This window comes from Magnolia sinica, chromosome 9 (assembly GCF_029962835.1).
Source record: "Magnolia sinica isolate HGM2019 chromosome 9, MsV1, whole genome shotgun sequence".
Taxonomy (NCBI): domain Eukaryota; kingdom Viridiplantae; phylum Streptophyta; class Magnoliopsida; order Magnoliales; family Magnoliaceae; genus Magnolia; species Magnolia sinica.
In genome coordinates this window covers 75,222,908-75,246,616 of record NC_080581.1, presented here as the reverse complement: position 1 = coordinate 75,246,616, position 23,709 = coordinate 75,222,908, and the positions used below count along the sequence as shown (strand labels likewise).

At 44.7% G+C, this 23,709-nt stretch overlaps 3 protein-coding genes and 1 long non-coding RNA gene across 4 annotated transcripts; 2 read left to right on the top strand and 2 right to left on the bottom strand.

Annotated features, from left to right (window-relative positions):
- Nucleotides 1-6,022: 6,022 nt before the first annotated feature.
- Nucleotides 6,023-7,519, bottom strand: LOC131255148 (receptor-like protein 50). The gene has a single exon (XM_058255844.1). It carries the CDS (start codon nucleotides 7,517-7,519, stop codon nucleotides 6,023-6,025), a length of 1,497 nt encoding a protein of 498 aa, XP_058111827.1.
- Nucleotides 7,520-10,741: 3,222 nt separating this feature from the next.
- LOC131255147 (uncharacterized) lies at nucleotides 10,742-11,170 on the top strand. The gene has a single exon (XM_058255843.1). It carries the CDS (start codon nucleotides 10,742-10,744, stop codon nucleotides 11,168-11,170), a length of 429 nt encoding a protein of 142 aa, XP_058111826.1.
- Nucleotides 11,171-11,536: 366 nt separating this feature from the next.
- On the top strand, nucleotides 11,537-12,328 carry LOC131255146 (uncharacterized). Its single transcript, XM_058255842.1, has 3 exons — nucleotides 11,537-11,682; nucleotides 11,755-11,875; nucleotides 12,077-12,328. Exons 1-3 carry the CDS (start codon nucleotides 11,537-11,539, stop codon nucleotides 12,326-12,328), a joined length of 519 nt encoding a protein of 172 aa, XP_058111825.1.
- An 8,366-nt stretch (nucleotides 12,329-20,694) lies between these two features.
- On the bottom strand, nucleotides 20,695-21,725 carry LOC131256470 (uncharacterized). Its single transcript, XR_009176831.1, has 5 exons — nucleotides 21,575-21,725; nucleotides 21,340-21,429; nucleotides 21,125-21,215; nucleotides 20,974-21,018; nucleotides 20,695-20,865 (listed from the first exon to the last, which is right to left on the bottom strand). It is a non-coding gene; the product is annotated as an uncharacterized LOC131256470 (long non-coding RNA).
- Nucleotides 21,726-23,709: the final 1,984 nt, after the last annotated feature.

Here is a 23,709-nt window from a genome sequence, read left to right as displayed (position 1 = left end):
ACTGCATTAATGGGAATTCCACTATTTTTTGAATATTTTAATCTTTCATGATCCTTAAAAAAAATTAAGTTTTTCTTTTTGGCTTAACTATTTTAAATTTGGTTATAAGCAATGGAGTCGAGTCAAATAAACTCAGCCGGATCTTTAAGGTTTTGAACTAGGATCAACAAAAGTCACAGCTGTCAAAGGCACTCCTTTAATGGGCATACGAATGACATAAGGAGGCCTTCCATGCATTTTTTGAAGAAGACTAGACCCCATGCAGGAAGCGTGTGAGTGTGACAAAAAGGTCTGTGGGGCCCTCCATAATGGGTGCGATGGCATCCAATCCATCCATCAATTGTAGAGGATCATAACAAGAAATGAGCCCAAAAATTAGATCCACATTGGTGGGTGCCCACCATTAAAACTTCCTTGAGATCCACATTGATGCCTACAAGATATGAAGGCAAGTCATGATAGGATGAAGGGAACAGTATGGATCGGGGTGCCCACCATTAAAACTTCCTTGAAATCGACATTGATGTTTATATGCTATCCAATATATGACGGTGAGTCACAATAGGATGAAGGAAAAAAAAACATTTTTCAACCCCATCCAAAACTTCCCAAGAAGGTTATAGATCTGGCAGGCCTATCCGCATGGTGGCCCATTGTAGTCTTCGTTGGCCTGATTTTTGAGATCATTTACTATCACATGCTATTGCAAAATGAGGAACACATTGGATGTTACACATATTGAGGCTGTAGATGCTGTACGGGTGGAAACATCTTCTCTCCTCTTGTGTACGGAGGGAAAAAAGAAATTAATCACTCTCTTAAAGTATGTTGTCTATATAAGGATATATTTAAAGAGTGGGCGATGTTAATAAATGTTCATTGGTGAGATTCTGTGTGTGGGAGGAGTAGGAGAGAGTTAAGCTTTATTCTCTTATTTCTCTTATTTTAGCAAAGAACAAGACTCTGCATCACTACCACGTTGATGTATTATTTTGTGGTTTTACTTTGATTGCATTGATTGTGTCTATATTTTCTACAACAACCCACCTTATTTTGTGGCTCTTGAAGCGTCCATTACTCAACACCTGCTGCACACGTGGAAAAATCATTATGCATGGGTGTGATCATTCACAAGTTCAAAACAAGTTCCTACCTTCATATCAAGTGAATCAACTGACTTTTCGGCCGGCTAGACTCACCTGAGACATGACTTATGAGACAATACGGAAAATGTAGACTAGCAAAAGATCCTGACCCAGAGAGTTTCCTTGACTCAAGCTACTCATGCAAAGAATCCAGAAATTCGGTAGACTGAACTCTTGGACAGAGTTGCTATGTGACTGTCTCAAATCTACAAAACTCGTTAAGTAGAATCGCTGACTGGGTCAAGTCAATCCATACCTACCCATTGTGAGTTGGAACCAAGTTACTCAATTTAATAGGTTAATAAAAGTTTAAAATGGCTGTATCGATTAGTTTTCCATTTTCTATTGTAAGGGTGTGTAATTATTTGCATGTTTATGACTTTTTTAAATACAATTTAAAAATTAAATTCCAAATCAAGTCGTGTTGATGACTTCCTGGATTCCATCCCCAGTCTCTTCAAGTCGATAAAGGGACCAATCTGGATCCTGTGCTTGCCATCTTATTTTGGTGTTTTATGATTGGTCCATGTCATTATTGACGTCATTAGCACTGCTGCATTAAATGCCACGTGTGATGATGCGGCCCAATTAAATTATAACAAGCAGAATTTCCATGGTTGTGGCAAGCAGAAGATCTGGATTATGAAGGGACATCTTGCCATGCTGAATCCGTCTTGGACAAGGTGGATACTAGTACAGGCTCATCGAGGGAATCGCCACCAAACCGATGACTCATCACTCACCGATGAGATCTATTACATGCAGACCATCTGCAGTGCCGACTTTATGAATGGCCTACGAGGGCGCCAGCCTCCTATTCACATCTGTCCACCTCTACCTTCAATGCGCGCATGATGACTTAAGCCTTGAATCTGTAAAAAGTAGGGACCATGGTTCAGCTATCTAGACCATTGATCTGATGGGCTTTACCATAGATGGACCATGCCCAAGAAATCTCCTACATCAGGCCATCCACGTGTACTTACAACAAAATGTGTCATCTGTTTTACCTGAAAGAAACCATAGTCCTAACAGGCCTACGCAGTTTTTGCAATGGTAGCAGATTTTGAAGGGCCATCAAGGAGGCTCAAGTCTATGAGAGGGATCACAGAAGGAGAATGGAGATCAGATGATCTTGGCCGTTCTTCAACGGGCAAGATGTAGTTCTCGGTGACTGATAGAGTGTTTCTACCAATATCGAGTCTTCTAAGGTACATGTGATCCTCCATCATCCCCATTTTGCTCCCTCGTTTTGATGCAAGCTCTCAAGTCCATGGAATCTATAAACGCAAGCATGCTCCCGAGTGGTAAATGTTTCTCATAGTGAGCCATATCCCCTTTCTTCTGACGTCCGGTGATAAGAAGCGTTGATGTGGAGGGCATGTGATGATCAGATGAAAGGCATCAAGATTGACTAATGAGTGCTACTTTATCACTGGATTTTGGGTGCTCCAATTTCTGGGGATCAGTGGTCCTACACTCATTCGATCAGTGAGATGAGCCAGATGGACACTCTAGATTGATCGTTGGACCGTCTACACACTCAATCCATGGTATGTTTTCCGTAATATAGGCTCACCTGAGATATACATATGGCTGTTCTTTCAACCCTTAGTCGAAATGGTCCGTAATAGAATTGAGGGGTGGATTGGCAAATGTTTGTCGCAAGCAGGGAGGACCCTTATAAACCACGTCCTTAATTTCTAGTATCCCTATCCACTCCCTGGCAGCAGCTGATGTGCCGAAGTCAGTTGTCGCCTCTCTGGAGAAATGCTTTGCAGATTTTTCTGGGGCCATGGGGAAGGTTGTAACAAGTTGCATTGGTCCAGCTGGAAGAAGATATTGTTGCCGAAAGAGGAGGGAGGTCTGGGGTGAAAAAGCTTTCGGATGCGATGAAAAGTCTTGGGATGAAGATGGCATGATCTGTCAGATATTCGGATAGGCCTTCCTTATGGAGCTCGTTCATGAGAGAAGCATAAAGCTGCTTGTTTAGGTTCAACTGGTGGCATCCGCGGTGGGTCTGGCTCTCTGTGTTGGAAGCGGGTTTGCAAAGTGTTGCCTCTTGTGGTTAATTAATAAATAAGGGAGATTGCTTTCTCCTCAACGTATGGCTCGGCTAGGGGTAACTTAGGGCATTCGGGTGCGTGGAGGGGGTGTGTGCAGGAATGCTAAAAGGATTTTCCAGTTCGCTTTCTCCTCAACGGACGTGAAAGCTTTGGCTGAGGGGCTGGCCTGTTGACTGTTGTATCTCCGGAGGGTTCTCTCGATTTACGTTCAAAAGTGACTCCAAATCCATGGATGATGTGTTTGACAAGGTTTCTTGGACGCCCGTCTAGGGCTGGGAACGGGCAGGAGCTTTGAGTGGCCACCTGTGATGTATGGGTCTTATCCACCATCCATCCATTTTTTGGTATCGTTATAGGAAACAGGCCCAAAAAAGAGATCCAAGGCTCAAGTGGACCACATCACAGGAAGCAGCAGTGATAATGATTTTCACCGTTGAAACTTTTCTTAAGCCCACCGTGATGTTTATTTGCCATCCAACCTATTCAAAAAGTTATATAGACCGGGATGAAGAGAAAACACAAATATCAGCTACATTCAAAACTTCAATGGCCCCCAAGAAGTTTTCAGCGGTGAGAGTTTAATCCCCGTTTTATAGTCCACTTGATCCTTGGATCTGCCTCATTTTTGGGCTTATAACCTAAAATGATACGAAAAAAATGGATGGACGGTGTGGATAAGACCCATACATCACGGTGGCCACTCAAAGCTCTTGCCCGTTCCAGCTGGAGGGGGGTAGGACGTAATCCACGTCCGCATGAGATATTGGACCGCAACGATCGATTCCCTCAAAAAGAACACTTCAGTTTGTATAGTGTATTCTCCTGGAGACGTGGATGGGGTTGCCGATGCTTTGGTCCGTTTCGGAGGTGAGTCAAAGGTCAATATGACCTTCCTTAACATGACTAGCTAGCCTCCTGGCTACCTATAGGAAAACCCTCTTCCTTAATAGAGTGAAGCTGGGGAACATAAAAAGGGCTTCTAAGGCTGCGTCTTGGGTGGAGTATAAGATAGGCCAGCCAGGGGAGTATATTTTTGGGTTTCTCGGGCAGGGCCGAATTTATTTATTTATTTGATGTGTCCCTGTTGTACAGCCTTCTTCAATGGAAATTTTCTTTAATTTCCATATATATAAACAGCTAGCCCGCATGATGTGTGGTCCACCTGATATTTACATCAGCCTCATTTTTGGGCTTATGGCCCAATTAATGATCCAAAATAGATAGACAGTGTGGATAAAACACTTACATCATCGTGGGGCCCACAGAGCACCGTCTAATAGCCAGCTACTGTGTCAATATGCAATACACGTCCCCAGTAGTAGAAGCATTAATATAGATGATGCCAACACCTTAAACTTTCCAAATTAAAAAGCACGTAACAGAACAACATCACTGGGAACATACTACAATCACACTGGGAAAAAAAACCCAAAAAAAAAAAAAAAAAAAAAAAAACAACAACAACAAAAGAAAAGAAACTATGGGGAACAACAATTTCTTCACTTCTTCCTCACACACTTCAAGCATCTTGTCATGGTCGCTTTAGAGCAAATATTGTGGGGGGAAAAGTTATCAACAGCATCCCATCTATTAATTTATAGATTTCTCTTCTACCTTTTGTCCATAGTATTAGAGTCCAGACAAGAACTCCCATTCCTCCTCCATATCCGACTCCAAATCCTATCCGCATAAATACCCAATCCGGTTCTGAAGTGGCATCTTCAAAAGTCGGTGTATCTGAGAGTAATGCAATGCATTTCCTCGATAATAGAGGTCCACATAATCCCACGTTACCTTGGAATGATTCATTTGTGAATGTAAGAAACTGTTCAATTTGTGGTATGCTACCCACTAGGTGGTTTTGTGAAAGGTTCAAAATTGAGAGAAATATTAGCTTTGTCAGCTGCCAAGGAATCTGTCCTGAGAGATTGTTCTGTGAGAGATCCAAAAACTCAAGCATCGTTAAGTTCTCAAGTATGTTGGAATTTAGCCTTTGAAACCATTGTGTGACATATTGAGCAGATGGAGTGACTTAAGAATCCCTATAGATTCTGGAATATCCCCTTGAAAACAATTGTTTGAGAGATCAATTGTTGTGAAGATGTTTAGGATCTTTGTCAGCTCCCTTTCTAGTCCTTTGATTGTTACTGTCACCGTGTCTTGATAGTAGTATTGCGTAAATGAAGGTACGATTCTACGAAGGAATTGAGATTGAGATTGGTCCTCCTCCATCATTGCCTTCCAGCTCTGAAACATATTTGATGGCAAGCCACCTATGAAACCATTAGAAGAAAGGTCAATGATTTGCAACATTGAAAAGCTCTGATTTGTTTGTGGAAGTGTAATGGGGCCATAAAATTTGTTAGATTTCAAGACAAGAATGCGCAATCGGGACAAAGCTTCTACCCATGAAGGGAAGGTGTCATTTATTTGATTGTTTCCAAGGTTTAATACCTCCAACATTGTGCAATTAGCCAAAGACCTTGGCAATAGGCCTTCTAATTGATTGTCACTAAGATCAAGTGTTTGCAAATTGCATCCCTCTTTAAATGTTTGAAGCAAGGTCCTGTGAAACGCATTTCATTGGAGATTTAACACATTGAGCCCATCACCGATTTCACTTAGACATTCTGGAACCGAACCACTTAACTGGTTTCTGGATAGATTGAGGATTTGAAGGGATGTTGTGTTGCAAATTGACATAGGGATTTCTCCACTGAGTCTATTGTTGGAAAGATCGAAGAAAGAGGTGATGGGTGGCGGGATCGGAAGTGAGCCTTCTAGCATATTGGAACTAAGGTCGAGAACAACCTAGTCATCGAATGAAACATGGAGAAATGGTGGTTCTATTCTTTGTAGAGCATTGCGAGAAAGATTTAAATAGTATAAAGTCCTATTCCCGACCTTCCATATCCATTTGGGTATTCCACCATTGATTTTACTGTTGGAAAGGTCTAGATATACCATCTGCTCTTGATTTGGTAAGAAATTTGGAAATTTGCCAACGTTGCAAGAACGCATGGATAGATATCTGACCTGGGGAAACGAGAAAATGGTAGAATTACCATCACTGTCTTTGATAGACAGGTTGTTATTTGAAAGATCGAGAAGTGAGAGGTTCTTGAGATTTTGACATGAGCCTAGCTCCACAACACCACTGAAATTGTTGGAAGGAAGGGAAATGGTTCTAAGCTTCAGAAGTTTAAAGATAAAGCTCCGCACCATTCCCTGCAAGTTGTTGTTATCCAAATAAATGTGCTCCAACTGTGTAGAAGATACATTGTGGATCACATCAAGCCGACCACCTAGCTCATTCTCTCTGAGATCCAGCATTTGTAATGTTGGGATTGAAAACAACGATGCTGGAATGGTCCCATTGAGAAAATTAACTAGTAACCTGATTTCTTTGAGATTAAGAAGCTCGTTTCCATACGAAGAAGGAATTGGGCCGCTGAAACTATTGAATGAAAGATCCAAGTACTCTAGCTTGCTGAGATTCACATGGAAGGATGGTAATGATCCTGCCAGGTCATTTGCACTGAGGTCGAGTTGAGATAGGAAACGGAGTTGGGAAAGAGAAGAATGGATGGGGCCTGAAAGACCACAATATTGTAAGGTCAACTGCCGGAGACGAGGAAGTGACATGAATAATGGCTGGCCCCACTCGCTTCCCTGTGCTGAGATGTTTTCATTGTCCAGATGGAGTTCTCTCAGACTCGACAGGTTTTGGACGAGAGTTCTGATGTTTGGGTTTTGGAGTTTCAGGGGTACATTTTTGGAATCATTGGCAGAATGATGATTGTAAGATAGATCGAGAGAAACCAAACTGGTCAAGTTGGAGATTTCCAGAGGGATTTGACCATAAAAATGCAAAGAAGCAAGGTTGAGATGGGTCAGACTGGTGAGTTTCTCAAACCCAGAAGGAATTGGAGAGGCATCAAATTCATTGAAAGACAGGTTGAGCCTCCGTAGGCTCTGAAGACGAAAGAGGCTTTCAAATTCAATCCGACCTGAGATAGAGAGCTCGCTGAGGTCAAGGCTGATCACGTGACCAGTGGCTCCGTCGCACGTGATGCCTTCCCAGAAGCAGCAATCGGTATTGTTTGAATTCCATGAGGACAGGTTAGTTAAGGCTTTATTAGAGAAGTAAAAGCCATTCTTCGGGTGGAGCAAGGTAGAGAAGTGTTCTTGTATGCATTGTTGGGTTGAGAATGCCTGGTTATTGTTACCAGCAAAGACAAAACAGAAGAATAGGATGGAGTAAAAGAAGGTAGAAAATGAGAAGACTTTTGGAGAGAGGAGAGCCATTGGTACGGGCGGTTGGGATGGTTAGAGAACGTAGGGGTATTATATACAGTAGCTCCGATGGGGTCCATTACTGCATGGTGGCCGGCTTTTACCCCCTATTACTGATTCGGATTCGGTAGTGATCCATCCAGTACTCAGGTCCGTACTGGTCAGTGCTGTAAAATCTCCTCGGACTCATTATGATGTATGTATTTTATCCAAGCCGTCCATCAATTTTCCCTGTTTATTTTAGTTTTTAATGGTGGGCGTTCAATCACCACTGTTTCCTATTGTGCGGTCTACCTGAGATTCGGATCAAACTCATTTTTCGGTTCATGCACTAAAATGACCTGGTAAGATGGATGAACGGAGTGGATAAAATGCATACGTCATAGTGGGGCCACATCACTGATCAGTACTAAGATCTCCGTACTGGAGGGGTCACTACTGATTCCAAGTTTGGTGATTACCATAGATTGATGTGAACCTCGTTGCTACCAAATTATATAACTTTACACGAGCCGGACCGAGTGAAGCTCGGCCTACCTTGACTCCGCTCAGACATCAGGCTATCCCAACACGAACTCTGCTTGATTAGGTCCTTGAGCTTGATTGGCCAGCACGGCTCGGTCAGCAGCTCGGGTCAGCCCGAGCTGAATTCAAACTAAACTTGAGCTTGTTCTTTTAAGCTGAGTTTGAGTTCGGGCCTACAAGCTGAGTTCGAGTGTATATATATATATATATATATATATATATATATATATATATATATATAATATGTTTTGGGAAGATCCGATCTCCTGCCAATCCTGAGGATCGACATCTTTTTAATCCGGTCGGACACACAAGAGTATTCAAAATAATGAACGCTACTGAGGAAAAGGAAGATTCATGGTGCCACTCCCACTCCGAAACTAGTGATCGGCTCGGATTGATCTGAGACCAGAACATATAGTATAGCTCTCGGACCGAATACTCTAGGCCGATGCTCTGCTCGCATCAGTTGCGGAAAAATTCACCTCGACTGGACAGGTCCGCTGCTCGATTCGGAGCTCAAAAGGAAGACCTCCAGTATGCTTAACAGATAAATGAATCTAAGTCACACTCCATCCAGACCGAAGCTCGGCTCGGACTCATGACACAATACGCGTCTAACAAATTAATGGTAAGGCTTCAGAAAAAGAACATCACATCAGACGTGAACGGATTTCTAGACAACGACCCTATGCCGAGCAGGGTGAGCTTCCACCGATGAAATGGCCTAGTCGGGGCCTCGTCCTCGTCCTCATCTTCTTCTGAAGAAGGACATCCGAGTCGGGGGCTCGTCCTCATCCTCGTCTTCATCTGAAGAAGGACATCCGAGCTGGGGCCTCATCCTCGTCCTCTTCCTCATCTTCATCCAAAGAAAGATGACTTGAGCTAAGGCCAGGGCAGAATATGAACATCTCAAATGCTAAACTAAGAAACTGCCTTAAGCAAATGTGACCGATAACTTTGCCCACGGATACGTTACACGATCCCTGGATTGCATGCAATATTTCCACGATCTGAAAATCCCATTGATTGAGCAAATCGAGCCGAGATTAACGGACCCAGACCATCCGTTGGTCAAGTATAAATACAGTAAGACTCCATTGCTATAGGTACGCAACATCTCACACCCTCTCTCTCTACAATCAACTTAGACCCAGATTCCCTTGACCTGACTTAGGCATCGGAGGGTCCCCCGGCTTAGCCAGGGTCTCCTTTGTTAACCTCTTTGTGCAAGACCGAGGTTCCTCGGAGATACACCTTGCAGAGTGAAGGGTGGTCCAGATTTTATCATTAACATTTTTAGTGCCGTCTGTGGAAAACTGATACAAAAAATCAGGTTCCTATTTTTAAGCATAATGGCAAGAGGAAAGAAGAAAGTAGTAGCTGCGGAACCGGGGCAAAATGAACAGACTCGTTCCTCTTCACTACACGCCGAGTCAGCCCACGGCCCTCCCAGCAATCTCGCAATCAGGCGAGTAAGTATCGAGCCATGTAAAGTGAGATATAGGCCCTGCGGGACGAGGTTAACCAGATGAAGCGGCGACAGGAGCCACAACCACGCCCTGCTTAGGAAAATCCTGTTTCTAAGCCAATTGGTCTGGTCGTGGAAGCTCACTCCGCGCCGAGGAGTATGAGGCACGCGGGATCTCAACACCCCCAGGTGCCAGTTTCGATTCAGAATCCTCCCCCGAACCAAATCTGAGTCTCGGCTCGGAACACCGCTACTCGAGCTCCGACAAATGCCTCGGTCACCTCGGCCTTGACACCTACGGATCAGAGGAGAGGAAGAAGGACTCCCGAGATAGGAAACACCCATGAGATAGTCGCTGAGAACAAAGATCCTTGGGAAACACGGTTTGCGTAGCTCAACGACAAGATTCTGACACTGGAAAAGAAGTAACAGCCATCGTCAGTTCCTATCATCGTTCAGGCAATGATGGAAGAGACCGAGCCTCCTTTCACCTTAGCAATCATGAATGAGGTGATGCTAGAGGTTTAGGATATCTCCTGTCATCCAATACTCCGAGTCCGGTGACCCGTCCGAGCACGTGGAAACTTATCGTTCATGGATGCAGATTCAGACGGCAACTGATGCGATGATGTGCAGGGAGTTCTCAATTACACTCACAGGATCCGCTCGGAGTTGGTACCGTCAACTCAAGCCTAATTTCATAGGTTCCTTCGCAGAGCTCGGTCGACTATTCCTTATCCAGTTCATAAGTGGTAAGAAGATTTGAAAGCCGAACACTCACTTGTTCACCATCAAACAAGAGCCTAAGGAGTCGTTGAAGGACTACATTGCTCACTTCAATGAAGAAGCTTTGCAAGTGGAGGACTACGATGACATGATGACACTCTCTGCTATGTTCGGTGGTCTGAAAGAGGGAAGGTTCACCTTCTCTACTGGGTAGAATCCGCGGAAAACGTTAGCCGACCTCATCACTAGAGCTCAAAAGTATACTATCACCGAGGAATCCTCCAATGCCTGCAAAAATGTTCAAGGGACAAATCCGACCGGCTAGGGGAAGAGGCCTAGGAACGAAGAATCTCAGCCGACCAGCAAGGGACCAGATGATCGCGCCCCCTCAAGGTCGTCGCTCGAGCAAAAAATCAGAGGAAAAATTCTATTCCTACACCCCCCTTAACACATCAATCGAGCAGATTTTACTCAACATCCGACAAGAAAAGCTACTGAATTAGCCTATTTATATGAAGGCCAACCCGGAGCATCGAGACAAACACAAGTATTGTCGTTTTCATCGGGATCACGGCCATAACATAGCCGATTGCGTGGACCTCAAGGATGAGATCAAGACCCTTATCTGTAAAGGACACCTGCGTAGATATGCTAAGGGAGAAAGAGCTGCTCGGAAAGAAGAGCGAGAGCGAGAACAGCTGAATAACACCACGGAAGAGCCAGCTGAAATCCGCACCATCTCGGGGGCTCATCCGGTGGAGGAGATTCAAACCGGGCTCGAAAAGCCTACTCTCGGAAGTCTGACTTTCATGGAAGAAGATGCATGCAGAATCCAGCACTCGCACGATGACGCCGTAGTAGTTACTATGACCATAGTGAACCGCAAGGTGTACCGCATCTTAGATCAACACCAGAAGCTCGATCGACGTAATCTATTCTGAAGCCTTTGAAAGAATGGGGATTTCGAGGTCACATCTTAGACCTGTGAAGACCCCCTGTAAGGCTTTGCCGAAGAAAGGGTAATCTCCGAAGGACCCATCTCCCTCCCTGTGACCGTGGGAGAAGGACAACATCAACCCACCCTCATGGTGAAATTCCCTGTTGTCAATGTACCGTCCGTACATAACGTCATTCTGAGCAAACCTTCCCTCAATGCAATGAGAGTAGTTGTTTCCACCTATCATTTGATGATGAAGTTCCCCGTCGAGGGCGGAACAGGATACATCCAAGGCGATTAGTGCAAGGCTCGGAGATGCTATGCTATAGCAGTCAAGAAGGGGTCGGTTAAGCAAGCACTCACCGTCAACATGCTAAACCCCAGAGGACCCGCGGAAGGTTCGTCCGTAGAAGACATGAAGGAACTACCGCCCGACGAGGCAAACTCGAGTAGAACTGTTCAGCTCGGGACATCATTGAACCCTGAGCAGCGGTCCGAAGTGCTAGCCTTCCTACGGTAGCACAGAGATATCTTCACATGGTTGCATAAAGATATGCCCGGAATCTCTCCAGATGTCATGGTCCACAGGTTGAATGTGGACCTGGATCACAAACTTGTAAAGCAAAAGAGGAGACCGTTCGACACCGAGCGGTACAAAGACAAAGCCGATGAAGTCTCTACTCTATTCGATGCTGGTTTCATAAAGAAGGTACATTACCCCTAGTGGATTGCAAACGTGGTCCTCGTCAAGAAGGCTAATGAGAAATGGCGGGTCTGTATAGATTACTCGGATCTAAATAAGGCGTGTTCGAAAGATAGCTTCTCACTACCTCAAATTGATCAGCTAGTGGATAGCACTGTAGGGTACGAATTACTTTCCTTCCTGGACACTTACTCCGGGTATAATTAGATCGCGATGCACCCTCTAGACAAGCAGAAGACTATCTTCATCACGGATAAGGGACTTTACTGTTACCGGGTCATGCCATTTGGCTTGAAAAACATTGGGGTCACGTATCAAAGGCTGGTGAATCAAATGTTCGCCAAGCAGATCGGACATATAATGGAAGTGTACGTCAACGACATGCTAGTAAAAAATGTCAGGGCGGCCAACCACCTAACAGACCTTAGAGAAACTTTTACCATCCTCCGAGAATACTAGATGAAACTAAATCCCGCGAAGTTCATCTTTGGAGTCGGATCCGGCAAATTCCTCAGGTTTCAAGTTAGTCAGAGAGGTATTGAAAAAAAACCCGATAAGATCAAAGCACTTCTCAACATGAATTCGCCTCGGACTATCAAGGAAATACAGTGCCTCACAGGACGAGTATCTGCGCTCATACGTTTCATATCTTGAGCCACAGATAAATGCCTCCCCTTCTTTGAACAGTTGAAGGGTCATAAGAAGGCAGAATGAACAACGGAATGTGGACAAGCCTTCCAGCAATTGAAACAGTATTTAACCTCATCACCCCTGCTGTCCAAGCCCGAAGAAGGTGAGCCCCTGTTCCTGTACCTGGCAGTCTCGACCTCGGCCATCAGCTCGGCCCTGATTGGAGATGTAGGAGGCAAACAACACCCCATATACTATGTGAGTAAGGCCATGGTGCCCGCCGAAACAAGATATCTGGCTTTAGAAAAGCTAGCGCTCAGTCTCATCGTCTCAGCTCGGAGGTTACGTCGGTACTTCCAAGCTCATTTTGTCGTCATGTTGATGGATTCTCCTCTCAAACAAGTTCTCCAGATGCCCGAAGTTTCGGGTCGGCTAACCAAATGGGCCATCAAACTTAGTAAATTCAACATCCAGTTTCATCTGAGGACAACAATTAAGGGTCAAGCCATGGCCAACTTCATTACGGAATTCACCACTCCGAGCAAAGAAGGGATCAGTACCGAAGTCGAAGTGGCTCCCTCGCCTGTTCCCCCAAGCAATCAAGAGACGAAATCTGAACCAGGGTTAGTTCTCTAAGTTGACGGGTCGTCTAATGCCAAACGAGCCAGGGCGGGAATTATCTTGATAGCACCTAATTCCACACTCATCCAGTATGCGATGAGACTCGGCTTTAAGGCCTCTAACAATGAGGCGGAGTATGAGGCTCTGCTCGCTGGACTCAGACTGGTGGCAAGCCTAGTGGTTCAATCCATCCAGCTACGATGTGATTCGCAGCTGGTAGCGAACCACATCTCCACCGAGTACGAAGCCAAGGAAATAAGAATGATTGCTTACTTAGATGAGGCGAGAAAATTAATTGAAAGATTTTGGAGCTGCACTATCTATCAAATTCCCATAATAGAAAATTCATGGGCAGACCCCCTGGCAAAGTTAGCATCAGCCACGGATGGAAAAATCCCATGAATCATCCCCGTGGAGTTCATAGAACACCCGAGCATTGATCAGATAGAGAAGAAAACGGTCAATTCAGTGAGTGATACTTCGAGCTGGATGGACCCGATTTATAGTTACCTCACATCTGGTGAGGTTCCTTAAGATAAATTGGAAGCGAAGCGACTGAGAGTCATGGCAGCGAGGTACATAATTCTGAATGGGATATTGTATAAGAAAGGACATTCGCAGCCCTACCTCAGGTACCTCCGACCTGATGAAGTAGATTATGTGATTCGAGAAATTCATGAAGGAATCTGCGGAAACCACTCTGGCGGCCAAGCCCTGGCCCTGAAGATACTTCGACAGGGATAATTTTGGCTGACCATTAAGGAGGATTCAAAGAACTATGTTTAAAGGTGAGATAAGTGTCAAAGATATGTGGCTTTACCGAGGCAACCTGCAGAGGAATTGACTCCCATGAGCGGTCCATGGCCGTTCGCTCAGTGAGGAATCGATATCATCGGTCCCCTGCCGACAGGAAAAGGCCAAGTCAAGTTTACTATCGTCACAATCGACTACTTCACCAAATGGGCCGAAGACGAACCAGTTGCGAAGATCACGAAGCAAAAGGTGATCGACTTTGTTTAAAAAAATATCATCTGTCGGTTCGAGATTCCACGCACCATTATGTCTGATAATGGCAAGCAGTTTGATAACGACAAGTTCTGAGGCATATGTCGGGGGCTCGGTATCACAAATGCGTATTCCTCGCCTCGGCACCCACAATCCAACGAGCAGGTAGAAGCAGTTAACAAGGTCATTAAGCACTATCTTAAAATAAAATTGGAGAAGGCAAAGGGTAATTGGGCCGAGGAGCTCCCATTCATCCTTTGGGCTTACAAGACTACGGCTCAGTCATCCACTAGGGAAATCTCATTTTCGCTATCCTACGGCTCAGAGGTAATGGTGCCAGTTGAAATCGGCCTTCCTACGGATCGGGTCATAAATTACCAAGAGAACCAGAATGCCGAGCAGATAGTAGCCAACCTTGACCTACTTGAAGAGGTCAGGGAAGTCTCTAAACTCCGAGCCGCCGCTCGACATCAACAGGTGGCGCGATTCTACAATTCCAAAGTTAAGACGAGGCGATTCCGTCCAGGGGACTTAGTCCTTCGCTGAGTCTTCCAGAACACCGCAGAACCGGGGGCTGGAGCACTCGAGCCTAACTGATTAGGGCCCTACCAAGTGGTTCGATTGACCAAATCGGACTCCTACCACTTGGAAGATCTTGAGGGCCGCCAGCTCCCCCACCCCTGGAACGCCAAGCACCTAAAAGTTTACTATCCTTAATGTAATGGCCTTTCAGGCCCCCAATAAGTGTACACCTCCGAGCGGTCGGCCTTTAAGGCTCTCAATAAACACCTCTGGGTAACCAGCCCTTAAAGCTCGTAATAAAATTCACATATTCCTATCTATATGAACGGATTATCTACTAAGAAAAAGTTATCTCTCATATGTAGGGACAAACTTAACGAACTGATCCCTTAAAAAAAGGGTTAGCACATTATCCCACAAAAATTCTACAGGGCATCTCCTCATACTTGAGGGAAAAGCCAATAGATGACCTGACTCCTTGACGAAGGAGTTGGCTCGTCGCCCAACTGATGGATAAATTAAAAAGTTGCTCGCCAATCGTGGGAGAAGCTGATCCCTTAGGGGTCCGGACCAAACAATGGTAATACCAAAAAGTTCACAGTTCGACAAAATGGCACTAAAATGAGCTGACCTGCCAGAGGGTCGGCTCGGCAGTGCCCTAAAGAAAATCAACCTGTCAACAAATCATCTCAGTAATCATCATCGCTCAAGAACTAACTAGAGATTAACGCAAAAAAAAATCATTATCATCCATGTGCCCTCTCCAGAGGGTTAAAAAATAATATCCACAAGTCATTCATCAAAAGGACGAGTTCAAATAGCCATAAAAAGAAAAATATTTCAAACTATGCAGGCAGGGGAGGAGCTTGGGGGCTAGGGGCCTGATCCGGGAGGATATCTTCAGCCGGCTTCTCTGCTTCATCTTCAGGCAGTAGAGGCTCAAGGTTAAGGTCCGCATACAAGTCCTGGACCACTTCGATACATGTGTCGAAACCATAGTTGTAAAACTGAGTGGCTTCAGTGGCCCTCTCTTTCAAAACCTTAAAAGCCTCTACTGCAGCGGCCACGGTCGAATCTAGAGACGCCTCATCCTCAGCCCGCTAGACATCCCTCGTTTGGGAAACCGCCTTGTGTTATTCTTCTGCTGCATCGACTCTGGTCCGCTCCAGCACTTCCTTAAGTCGAGCGTTCTCCCTGGCAAGAGAGTCCGCGTGAGCCCGTGCCCGAGTCAGCTCAGTAGCGCAACACCGCATCGGGCCTCAAAGTCATTGACGACCCTTTTTAGCTGAAGCTCTCAGGACTTCTCGTCATCGACTTGCCGCCGGAGTTCCGCCTGCTCCATCCGGAGGAAGGTGGCTTCATCTCGCAGAATCCCAGCCTCACTCCTAAGGGCCTCCATCTCAGCATCCTTCTTGACGACTTCCTTCAATCTCTCTCAAGTTAGAAGGAGCCTCGGGATGGACTGCACGAAAAAGAAAGGATTAGTTAAATGCAAAAAAAATTGAAAGCAAGAAAAGCTAAGAAAATTACCCGATAGAAGATGGAGGCCAAGTCATTGACAAAGGATTCATCTGCCTTCTCGAAGAGGCCGGCGATCTCCTCCTCCGGTGCATGTTTGCTAGCCCAAGGAACCAGATAAGACATGTGGTAGCCCGGTTCAAACCTCTCGCCGCTCGTCCCCATTTGGGCTGACCCCATCGCTCCCTCTGCCCCAGTCCGACTGCTCGCCGAGGCCTGAGCCTCAGCCCTGAGATCATTCCCTGCCTCGGGAGGGGAGATCATGGCGTCAGCCATTCGAACGGCCTCCTCCCGTTTGGATGAAGAGGGGACGGCAATGCAGGGCTTCGGGGCTACGAGAGGAGCCTCAGCAGTAGGAGGGGCAATGGCTGGAGAAAGGGTTGAAGCTAGAACATTGACGCCCACAGCCTCAACCGCAACAGGCGCTATAGTCGGAGCTGCAACAATAGAAATTGAAGCCATAACTGGAGCTGCAGCAACAAAAATTGAAGCTACAGCTGGAGCTGCAGCGACAGAAATTGGGGGTGAGGGGCCCTCACCGCGAGGAGCTGCCTGCTTCCTCCGAACGGTTGTCTTTGTTCGAGGCTCGGCCCTCAACATCTCATCGACAGTCGGGGCGACCTTCCTCCTCCGGAATCCAGCTGCCTCGGTTATGCCTGCGTAAAAAATAATGAATCAACAACCAAGCTAAGAAATTCAATCCTTCCAAAGGAGTTACGAAAAGACTTACTGAAGGAGGTGGGGAGTGGCTTGGATTTGCATAGCCCGGACCAATGAAGATTAGCGGCTGTGATTAGGTCTGACCAGGAGCGCAGTTCTCCCGATCGCGCCCTAGCCTTGGCGACTTGATTTGTTTGGTCTGAGATGAGGAGAGGCGAACCTCTCGGAAAATCTACAAAGATAAAAGGAAAACCTTAGTCCAGTTATGACAGAAGAGTGAAGGATACAGGAAAAAACGTGCGAGGTCTGACCTCGAGTAGTGAATAGGGTGGGGACCCAAGTCGTCAAGCTCCCAAGCTCCACTGCCTGCGCCTCCCATTCACTTGAAGCCGAGAACTATTTATTCTTCAAGTCCTTATTAGATGATGGAAGATTCAAGACCAGACCCGACCCCTTGCTGCCTCGGGTCGTGAAGTAGTACTATGGCTCTTGACTGTCGTGCTTGACCAGGTACAAACTTGTTAACTCCTCTGGTGTTAGCTCTGGATTTTCGACTTGACCCCAGATGATGAAGGAAGAGATCAAAACCCTCCAAGCATTGGGGGTGAATTGTCCGGGAGCTAATCCCAGATGAGCAGTCAGGGCGCAGACGAAAGGGTGCATGGGGAGTCGGAGCCCACATTGCAATGCACAGAGAAAAATAGCGACTTCCCCTTCAGCAGGTGCACCAGCAGTATCAAGGGGCTCAGGGGCCCTTATTTGAATAGAGTTTGGGATCTCAAACTCTGAATGGATCCACCCCATCTGCGACTCCGTCAGTATGGAACCCCCAGGGACGGCCTCCGAGGCCTGCCCACTCATAGGCATCTCGATTGCCCCTATAGATAGGCCTTGGGGGGCTCGGGCAGCCTTCTTCTTGCCCACTCCGCAAGTCCGGGCCCCCGCCTCCTTGTTTCTTCGAGGTGGAAGGTAGAGAGGCACAACTTCTAAGGGGCCTTCAGATGCCTCTCTTCTGTCATCCGAGCTTCCTGGCTCGGAATCATCATAGTCCCCTCAGACCATCTCCAGATCAGACGACATCTTGTGAAAAAGGAATGCTGGAAGAAAGATGGACTCACTGGACAGTCACTGAGAATCGCCTCTACTGTGAAATCCTTGATCGGTCGGAATTGCCTGCCGAAAACTTCAAGTTGGCTGGAATCGCCCTCAGAGGAAATCGCCTCCTCCGATATCCACTCAAAAATAAAAGGTGAAGATATAAAGAGTTTTCGGAGAAGGCTTATATAGACTGAACTGAATCTCTGCATTAATGGCAAGGCATTGATGGCCATGGCCGAATCGTTGCAAACCGACTTCGGAGCATACGTGGTTGCTGACTATTGGTTCAAGCTCTGCCAGGCTGAACAATTCTGACATCGAGCGATGGGCTCCATCAAGCAAGAGCGGTGCCCGAGCAAGGGAAGCGTCACTAGGACGCCTCCCAGGGCCTACGTGTCAATCAACCATAGGCCAAGCAATTATTTGAAATCTTAATCGTCACCACGCGTCAACCAGAGATTAACCCAAAGATGGAAAGACCCGAGGATGCGTTTCTTTGACACAAGAGTCATAATGATAAATGTATGCGTGAAGGGAGTGACAGCGGAAACCATTGATCTTCCGTACATGTTTACTCTTCGAGCCCGTATCCGAACTCAAAGAGTAGGGGGCTTCCGAGCCCCTTACAATCCCGAGGACCGACATCTTTTTAATCTGGACACACAAGAGTATCCGAAATAATGAATGCTACTGAGGAGAAGGAAGATTCATGGTGGCGCTCCCACTCCAGAACTAGTGATCGGTTCGGATTAATCTGAGACCAGAATAAATAATGTAGCTCTCGGACCGAATACTCTAGGCTGATCCTCTGCTCGCATCAGTTGTGGGAAAATTCACCTCGACAGGACGGGTCCGCCGCTCGATTCGGAGCTCGGAAGGAAGACCTCCAGTATGCTTAACAGATAAATGAATCTAAGTCACACTCTGTCCAGACCGAAGCTCGGCTCGGACTCATGACACAATACACGTCTAACAAATCAACGGTAAGGCATCAGAAAAAGAACATCACGTCAGGCGTGAACGGATTTCTAAACGACGACCCTAAGCCGGGCAAGGTGAGCTTCCACCAATGAAACGGCCTAGCTGGGCCTTGTCCTTGTCCTCATCTTCTTCTGAAGAAGGACATCCGAGTCAGGGGCTCGTCCTCGTCCTCACCTTCATCTGAAGAAGGACATCCGAGTCGGGGCCTCATCCTCGTCCTCCTCTTCGTCCAAAGAAAGATGTCCCGAGCCAAGGCCGGGGTGGAATGTGCACATCTCAAACTGCCTTAAGCAGACATGACCGATAACTTCGCCCACAGATACGTTACACGATCCCTGAATTGCGTGCAATATTTCCACGATCTGAAAATCCCATTGATTGAGCAAATCATGTCGAGATTAACGGACCCAGACCATCCGGTGGTCAGGTGTAAATACAGTAAGACTCCATTACTACAGGTACGCAACATCTCACACCCTCTCTCTCTACAATTAACTTAGACCGAGATTCCCTTGACTTGACTTAGGCATCGGAGGGTCCCCCGGCTTAGCCAGGGTCTCCTTTGCTAACCCCTTTGTGCAAAACCAAGGTTCCTTGGAGATACGCCGTGCAAAGTGGAGGGTGGTCCAGATTTTGTCATCAACAATATATATATATATATATATATATATATATATATATATATATATATATATATATATATATATATATATATATATATATATATATATGAAGGAACTCGTAGTGTTAGGACAGCTGTACAACCATCCATTTGGTGTGATTTTTTTTTAATTTTTTTTATATCATGTCAAACATTTACCCCATCAGTCAGATGTGCCATCCATATGGTGGGCCTAGGGCTTAAAAATCAAGTCAATCCGTTACTTTTGGGGGCCACACCACATACAAAAGTTGAGAGGGTAACCCTACATTAAAACATTTATAATCATTTTTTTGGCCCACTGAGATGTGGTTCACAAGTCCAGCCCATCCATTATGTGTGTCCCACTTGGATGAGGGGTTAAACCAAGCTTCAGATGCATCCAAATTTTAGATAGGCCCCACCAAGTGCTTTTATATGTTTTAGGGATGTCTTTACATGATTTTAGATGGTATGGCCCACCTGAGTTCTATATACGGCTAATTTTTGGGATATCCCATAATTTAAATGGGACCCATCAAATGCATAGTGTTGATGTTCGACATATATCATGGGGGGCCCACACAACTCGACCTCACACTACAAGAAAAATAGGTATTACCGGCGGCCATAATCGCCCCTAAAAGTCCAAAACACCGCCGGTATAATAATTACCAGCGGTCGGGCTGCTGCCGCAGAAGCGGGGCGTTGCTGTATTAATTACCGGCGTTCGTTAATCTTCAGCGGCGTTTTTGGCGGCCGCCGCTAAACCTAACATATAGCGGCGCTTATAATCATTTACTGGCGGCTCTGCTGACTGCCGGTAAAAACTATAAAAGCGCCGAACGCCGGTAGAAATGATCTGAAGTGCCACAAAAACTCTAAGAAACGCCGCTAAAAACTTTAAAACGCCACTAAAAGATATGAGGAGTGTAGGTAAATTTTGTAAGAAACGCCGCTAAAGCCTGTAACAGTGATAATGAGAGATTTAAAAACGCCAATAAAATCTGTTTTAAATGCCGATAATCCTTCATAGTATGAAAGAAAAAATACTAGACTGAATCTTCTAAATCAAAAGACCTTTACAAGCTTAAATTAGTATTCAAACACAACTTATAAATCATTTACAACCAACCTCATTACAGGGGGCCTGAGAATGAAAGCTTACATAATGCACAGAAAATTTACAGATTGAGACACAAGGAAAAGCAAAAGGAAAAAAAAATCAACGGACTTCAGCGACGCCCGAGGTGAGACTTCTCAAATGCACCCCAAGAACAAGAGAACTCATGCCATATAGAGGACCTTTGTCAGCACCACCCTGCCATGCATAGAGGTCAGGTAATAAAACAGTATGTACACTCATAATCTGAGTTACACCTAAAATTAAATTTTCAGTCATAAATATTTCCTGCAAAAACAACCATACCGAATGAAGTCCATATCCATCCCCATATGAAGCAGCAAAGCCCCCCTCTATTACCAATGCTCCACCCAAAATGCAAAGACAAAAGTTTACAAAACAAAATAAAACAACCAAAAAACAAATTTGATATAAAATAAAAGGAACTAATAAATACCTGTAACTAGCAGATGGAGGAGAACAGCTATGGAATTTTTTTTATAAATATGTGGATAGATTTTTCTCCCCTTCTTTCTTCAAGGATAAAACTGCATCATAAACATCATAGCATGCAACTCAATATGAGCCTTTTTATAGAAGCATTAACTAGCATGCAACTCAATATGGATGGACCAAAATTTAGCACAAGGAAAGCCATATAGTGGCTTGTACCTGATGAGTAGCTTTGATCATGCATCCATGTAAGCATTGTGGACCCCTGAGCCTACACTCTATATAGTTACTTCCACTTTGAATAAGCATCTTACAACCAAAGATAAATACATAATACAAGTCAAACATTATGGAAACCCTTCATTATATTTTAAAGCAATGAAGATTGGTAAGAAAAATAATAATAATAATAATAAGCCAAGGGTGTGGGGCCCTTGCTTTGGGTGATCCTTACATGGAGTGGACTTGCCTGATTTTTGGACCGTGGCATCAAGAAGTGGGGAACCACCTGATGGAAAGCTTGGACATTACACACCTTCTATCCAGGCCTGTGTTAGATTGTAAGAGAGCTGGGTTGCACAAGCTCGAGGCTTTCTGACCTCAATGCATCTGTGCAAGCATTCGATATAAGGATAATTAGTGGTTGAGGCCCATTTCTTGGCTCAAGCAATTATGGACAAGCCAAGCACACATGATTGTATATTTTGATGATCTAAACCATCCCTCTGATGGATCCTTATGTATTTGGACAGACTAAAAATTACTTTGGCAATTGCATTTTTATCATCGGAATGGTATCCCCTCAAACAGGGCTAAAAAGCAAAAATGGTTAAAGTTCATCAAATTTATAAGGTGTAAAAACACATAATGATGAAAGAAAAGTTTAAATGGTCAGACTAGCTCTACTTTTATCCAAAGGGGCATCAATGGTATAGTCTTCAACCATACATCCATGTGTGCCCATTCATCGATAGAAAAAGATGGTCCCACAAGTGAGATCCAAACAAAACGTTCTTTATTGAGGTAATTCATCCAACAGTTGTTATGCATGATGTACAACATGTATTATACATTGTTCTGTCTGAAGGATTACAGAATACTATTTCGATTTTCAGTTTGTACAAGTGAGCTCATTGGTCAGTGACCAAAAATGTCACTAGCAAGATTTGGTATACCAAACAAATTACCAACAAACAAAAAGGACAAAAAGGACAAAAGAAATTTGGACCATGCACGTGTGCCAACTCTACACATGTGAATGACCATGGATGCAGGTCCAAGAGTAGCATTCCTTCAGATAAAGTTGTCTAACACCCCTAGTGAAGTACTCCCAAGTACAAAACCTACTACAAGCACTTGCATACACTCATAAAGGTAAAGGATTTATAGAACTTCACCTGATCCACATCAAGAGATTTGTCAAAACCCCATACAAATAAATAAATTATTGCCTTGTATCTGTTCTACGCTAATGCTTCTTGGTCTCTATAAGTAGACAATGGCTAAAGGACTAGCTGGACTTAAACTTCACTAATGATTCATTGTTTCCTCCTGCTTCCCTGTCAGTTTCAGCCTGCATTTTCAAAACAATAAGTTTATGATGCATCTAATATCCAGTATACTTCTAACCAGTTGGAGTATCCAGCTTTGTGTGATGCCTAGAACTAAAAAGAAACCGGGAAAAAGAGAAAAAAAAGAAAGAGAAGGAAAAGAAAAGATTCACACAACCTGATGCATTGGAACCTTGTAATTCAATTCATCTGGAGCTACTTCAAACTTCTAATGTCTCACTCAGTTTCAACATAAGGAGCATTCAACGAAGTTTTCAACACATCGAGAGAATTTGGTGAATTTCAAATAATGGAGGTGGGTTGGCAACATTATAACACTAATGGGTGCCTTTGTATTTTGAAATGACCAAGTGACCACATGTAAAAAGAAAAGAAACAAAAGAGAATAAATTAAAGACATGCAAATGCAAAATTCAAATCACAATCATAATCTTATAAAACTAAGATTAAATTAAAGAGATTAGACGAGTTTAGATGTGCCCTCTATAATTAAACTAAGATAAAAAATAAATTGTTTAGATATGTCTAACTCTAGCAAAAATCAGGTCAGGCCTGTCATCAGGTGGGCCACATTATATACGGAAAAAAATGATGGTTTTTCAAACTCATCAATGGCCTGTACACAATCCTATGTAATTGCCAAGTGCCTGTATGTCATCCATCTCACTCTGCCAGATTATCAAAGTTTTCATCATTCTAGGAACTCGTTAACCCATGAATATCCTGTGGGGCCCAGGTCAGCTCACCTATGGTAGGCAAGCGCCTTGAGTCGGAAGACTCCCCAATGCATATTACAAGGCCTGCACTGGGCTAACATGGATCAGATTTTCTATGTCCAAACCTACTTTAAAACTTATTAGGCCAAACCCTGGCCTAGTACACAATCTCTATGTACATATTAATCATATCTAAGAAATGCAAATGACGTTACTGCCACTGCCCATAGGTAAGCTGTTAAGAGTCACCAGACGGAGCAATGCATTCACCTGACATATGGGTTTGAAGGGGGTATTAACTT

Excerpts from the sequence above, each read along its gene's own strand:
- LOC131255146 (XM_058255842.1), top strand. The coding sequence starts at position 11,537 with ATGCTAAACCCCAGAGGACCCGCGGAAGGTTCGTCCGTAGAAGACATG. Across the intron at positions 11,683-11,754 it reads GAAGTGCTAGCCTTCCTACG|GTTGAATGTGGACCTGGATC; the intron begins GTAGCACAGAGA and ends CATGGTCCACAG. Across the intron at positions 11,876-12,076 it reads ATGCTGGTTTCATAAAGAAG|ATCGCGATGCACCCTCTAGA; the intron begins GTACATTACCCC and ends GGGTATAATTAG.
- LOC131255147 (XM_058255843.1), top strand. The coding sequence starts at position 10,742 with ATGAAGGCCAACCCGGAGCATCGAGACAAACACAAGTATTGTCGTTTT.
- LOC131255148 (XM_058255844.1), bottom strand. The coding sequence starts at position 7,519 with ATGGCTCTCCTCTCTCCAAAAGTCTTCTCATTTTCTACCTTCTTTTAC.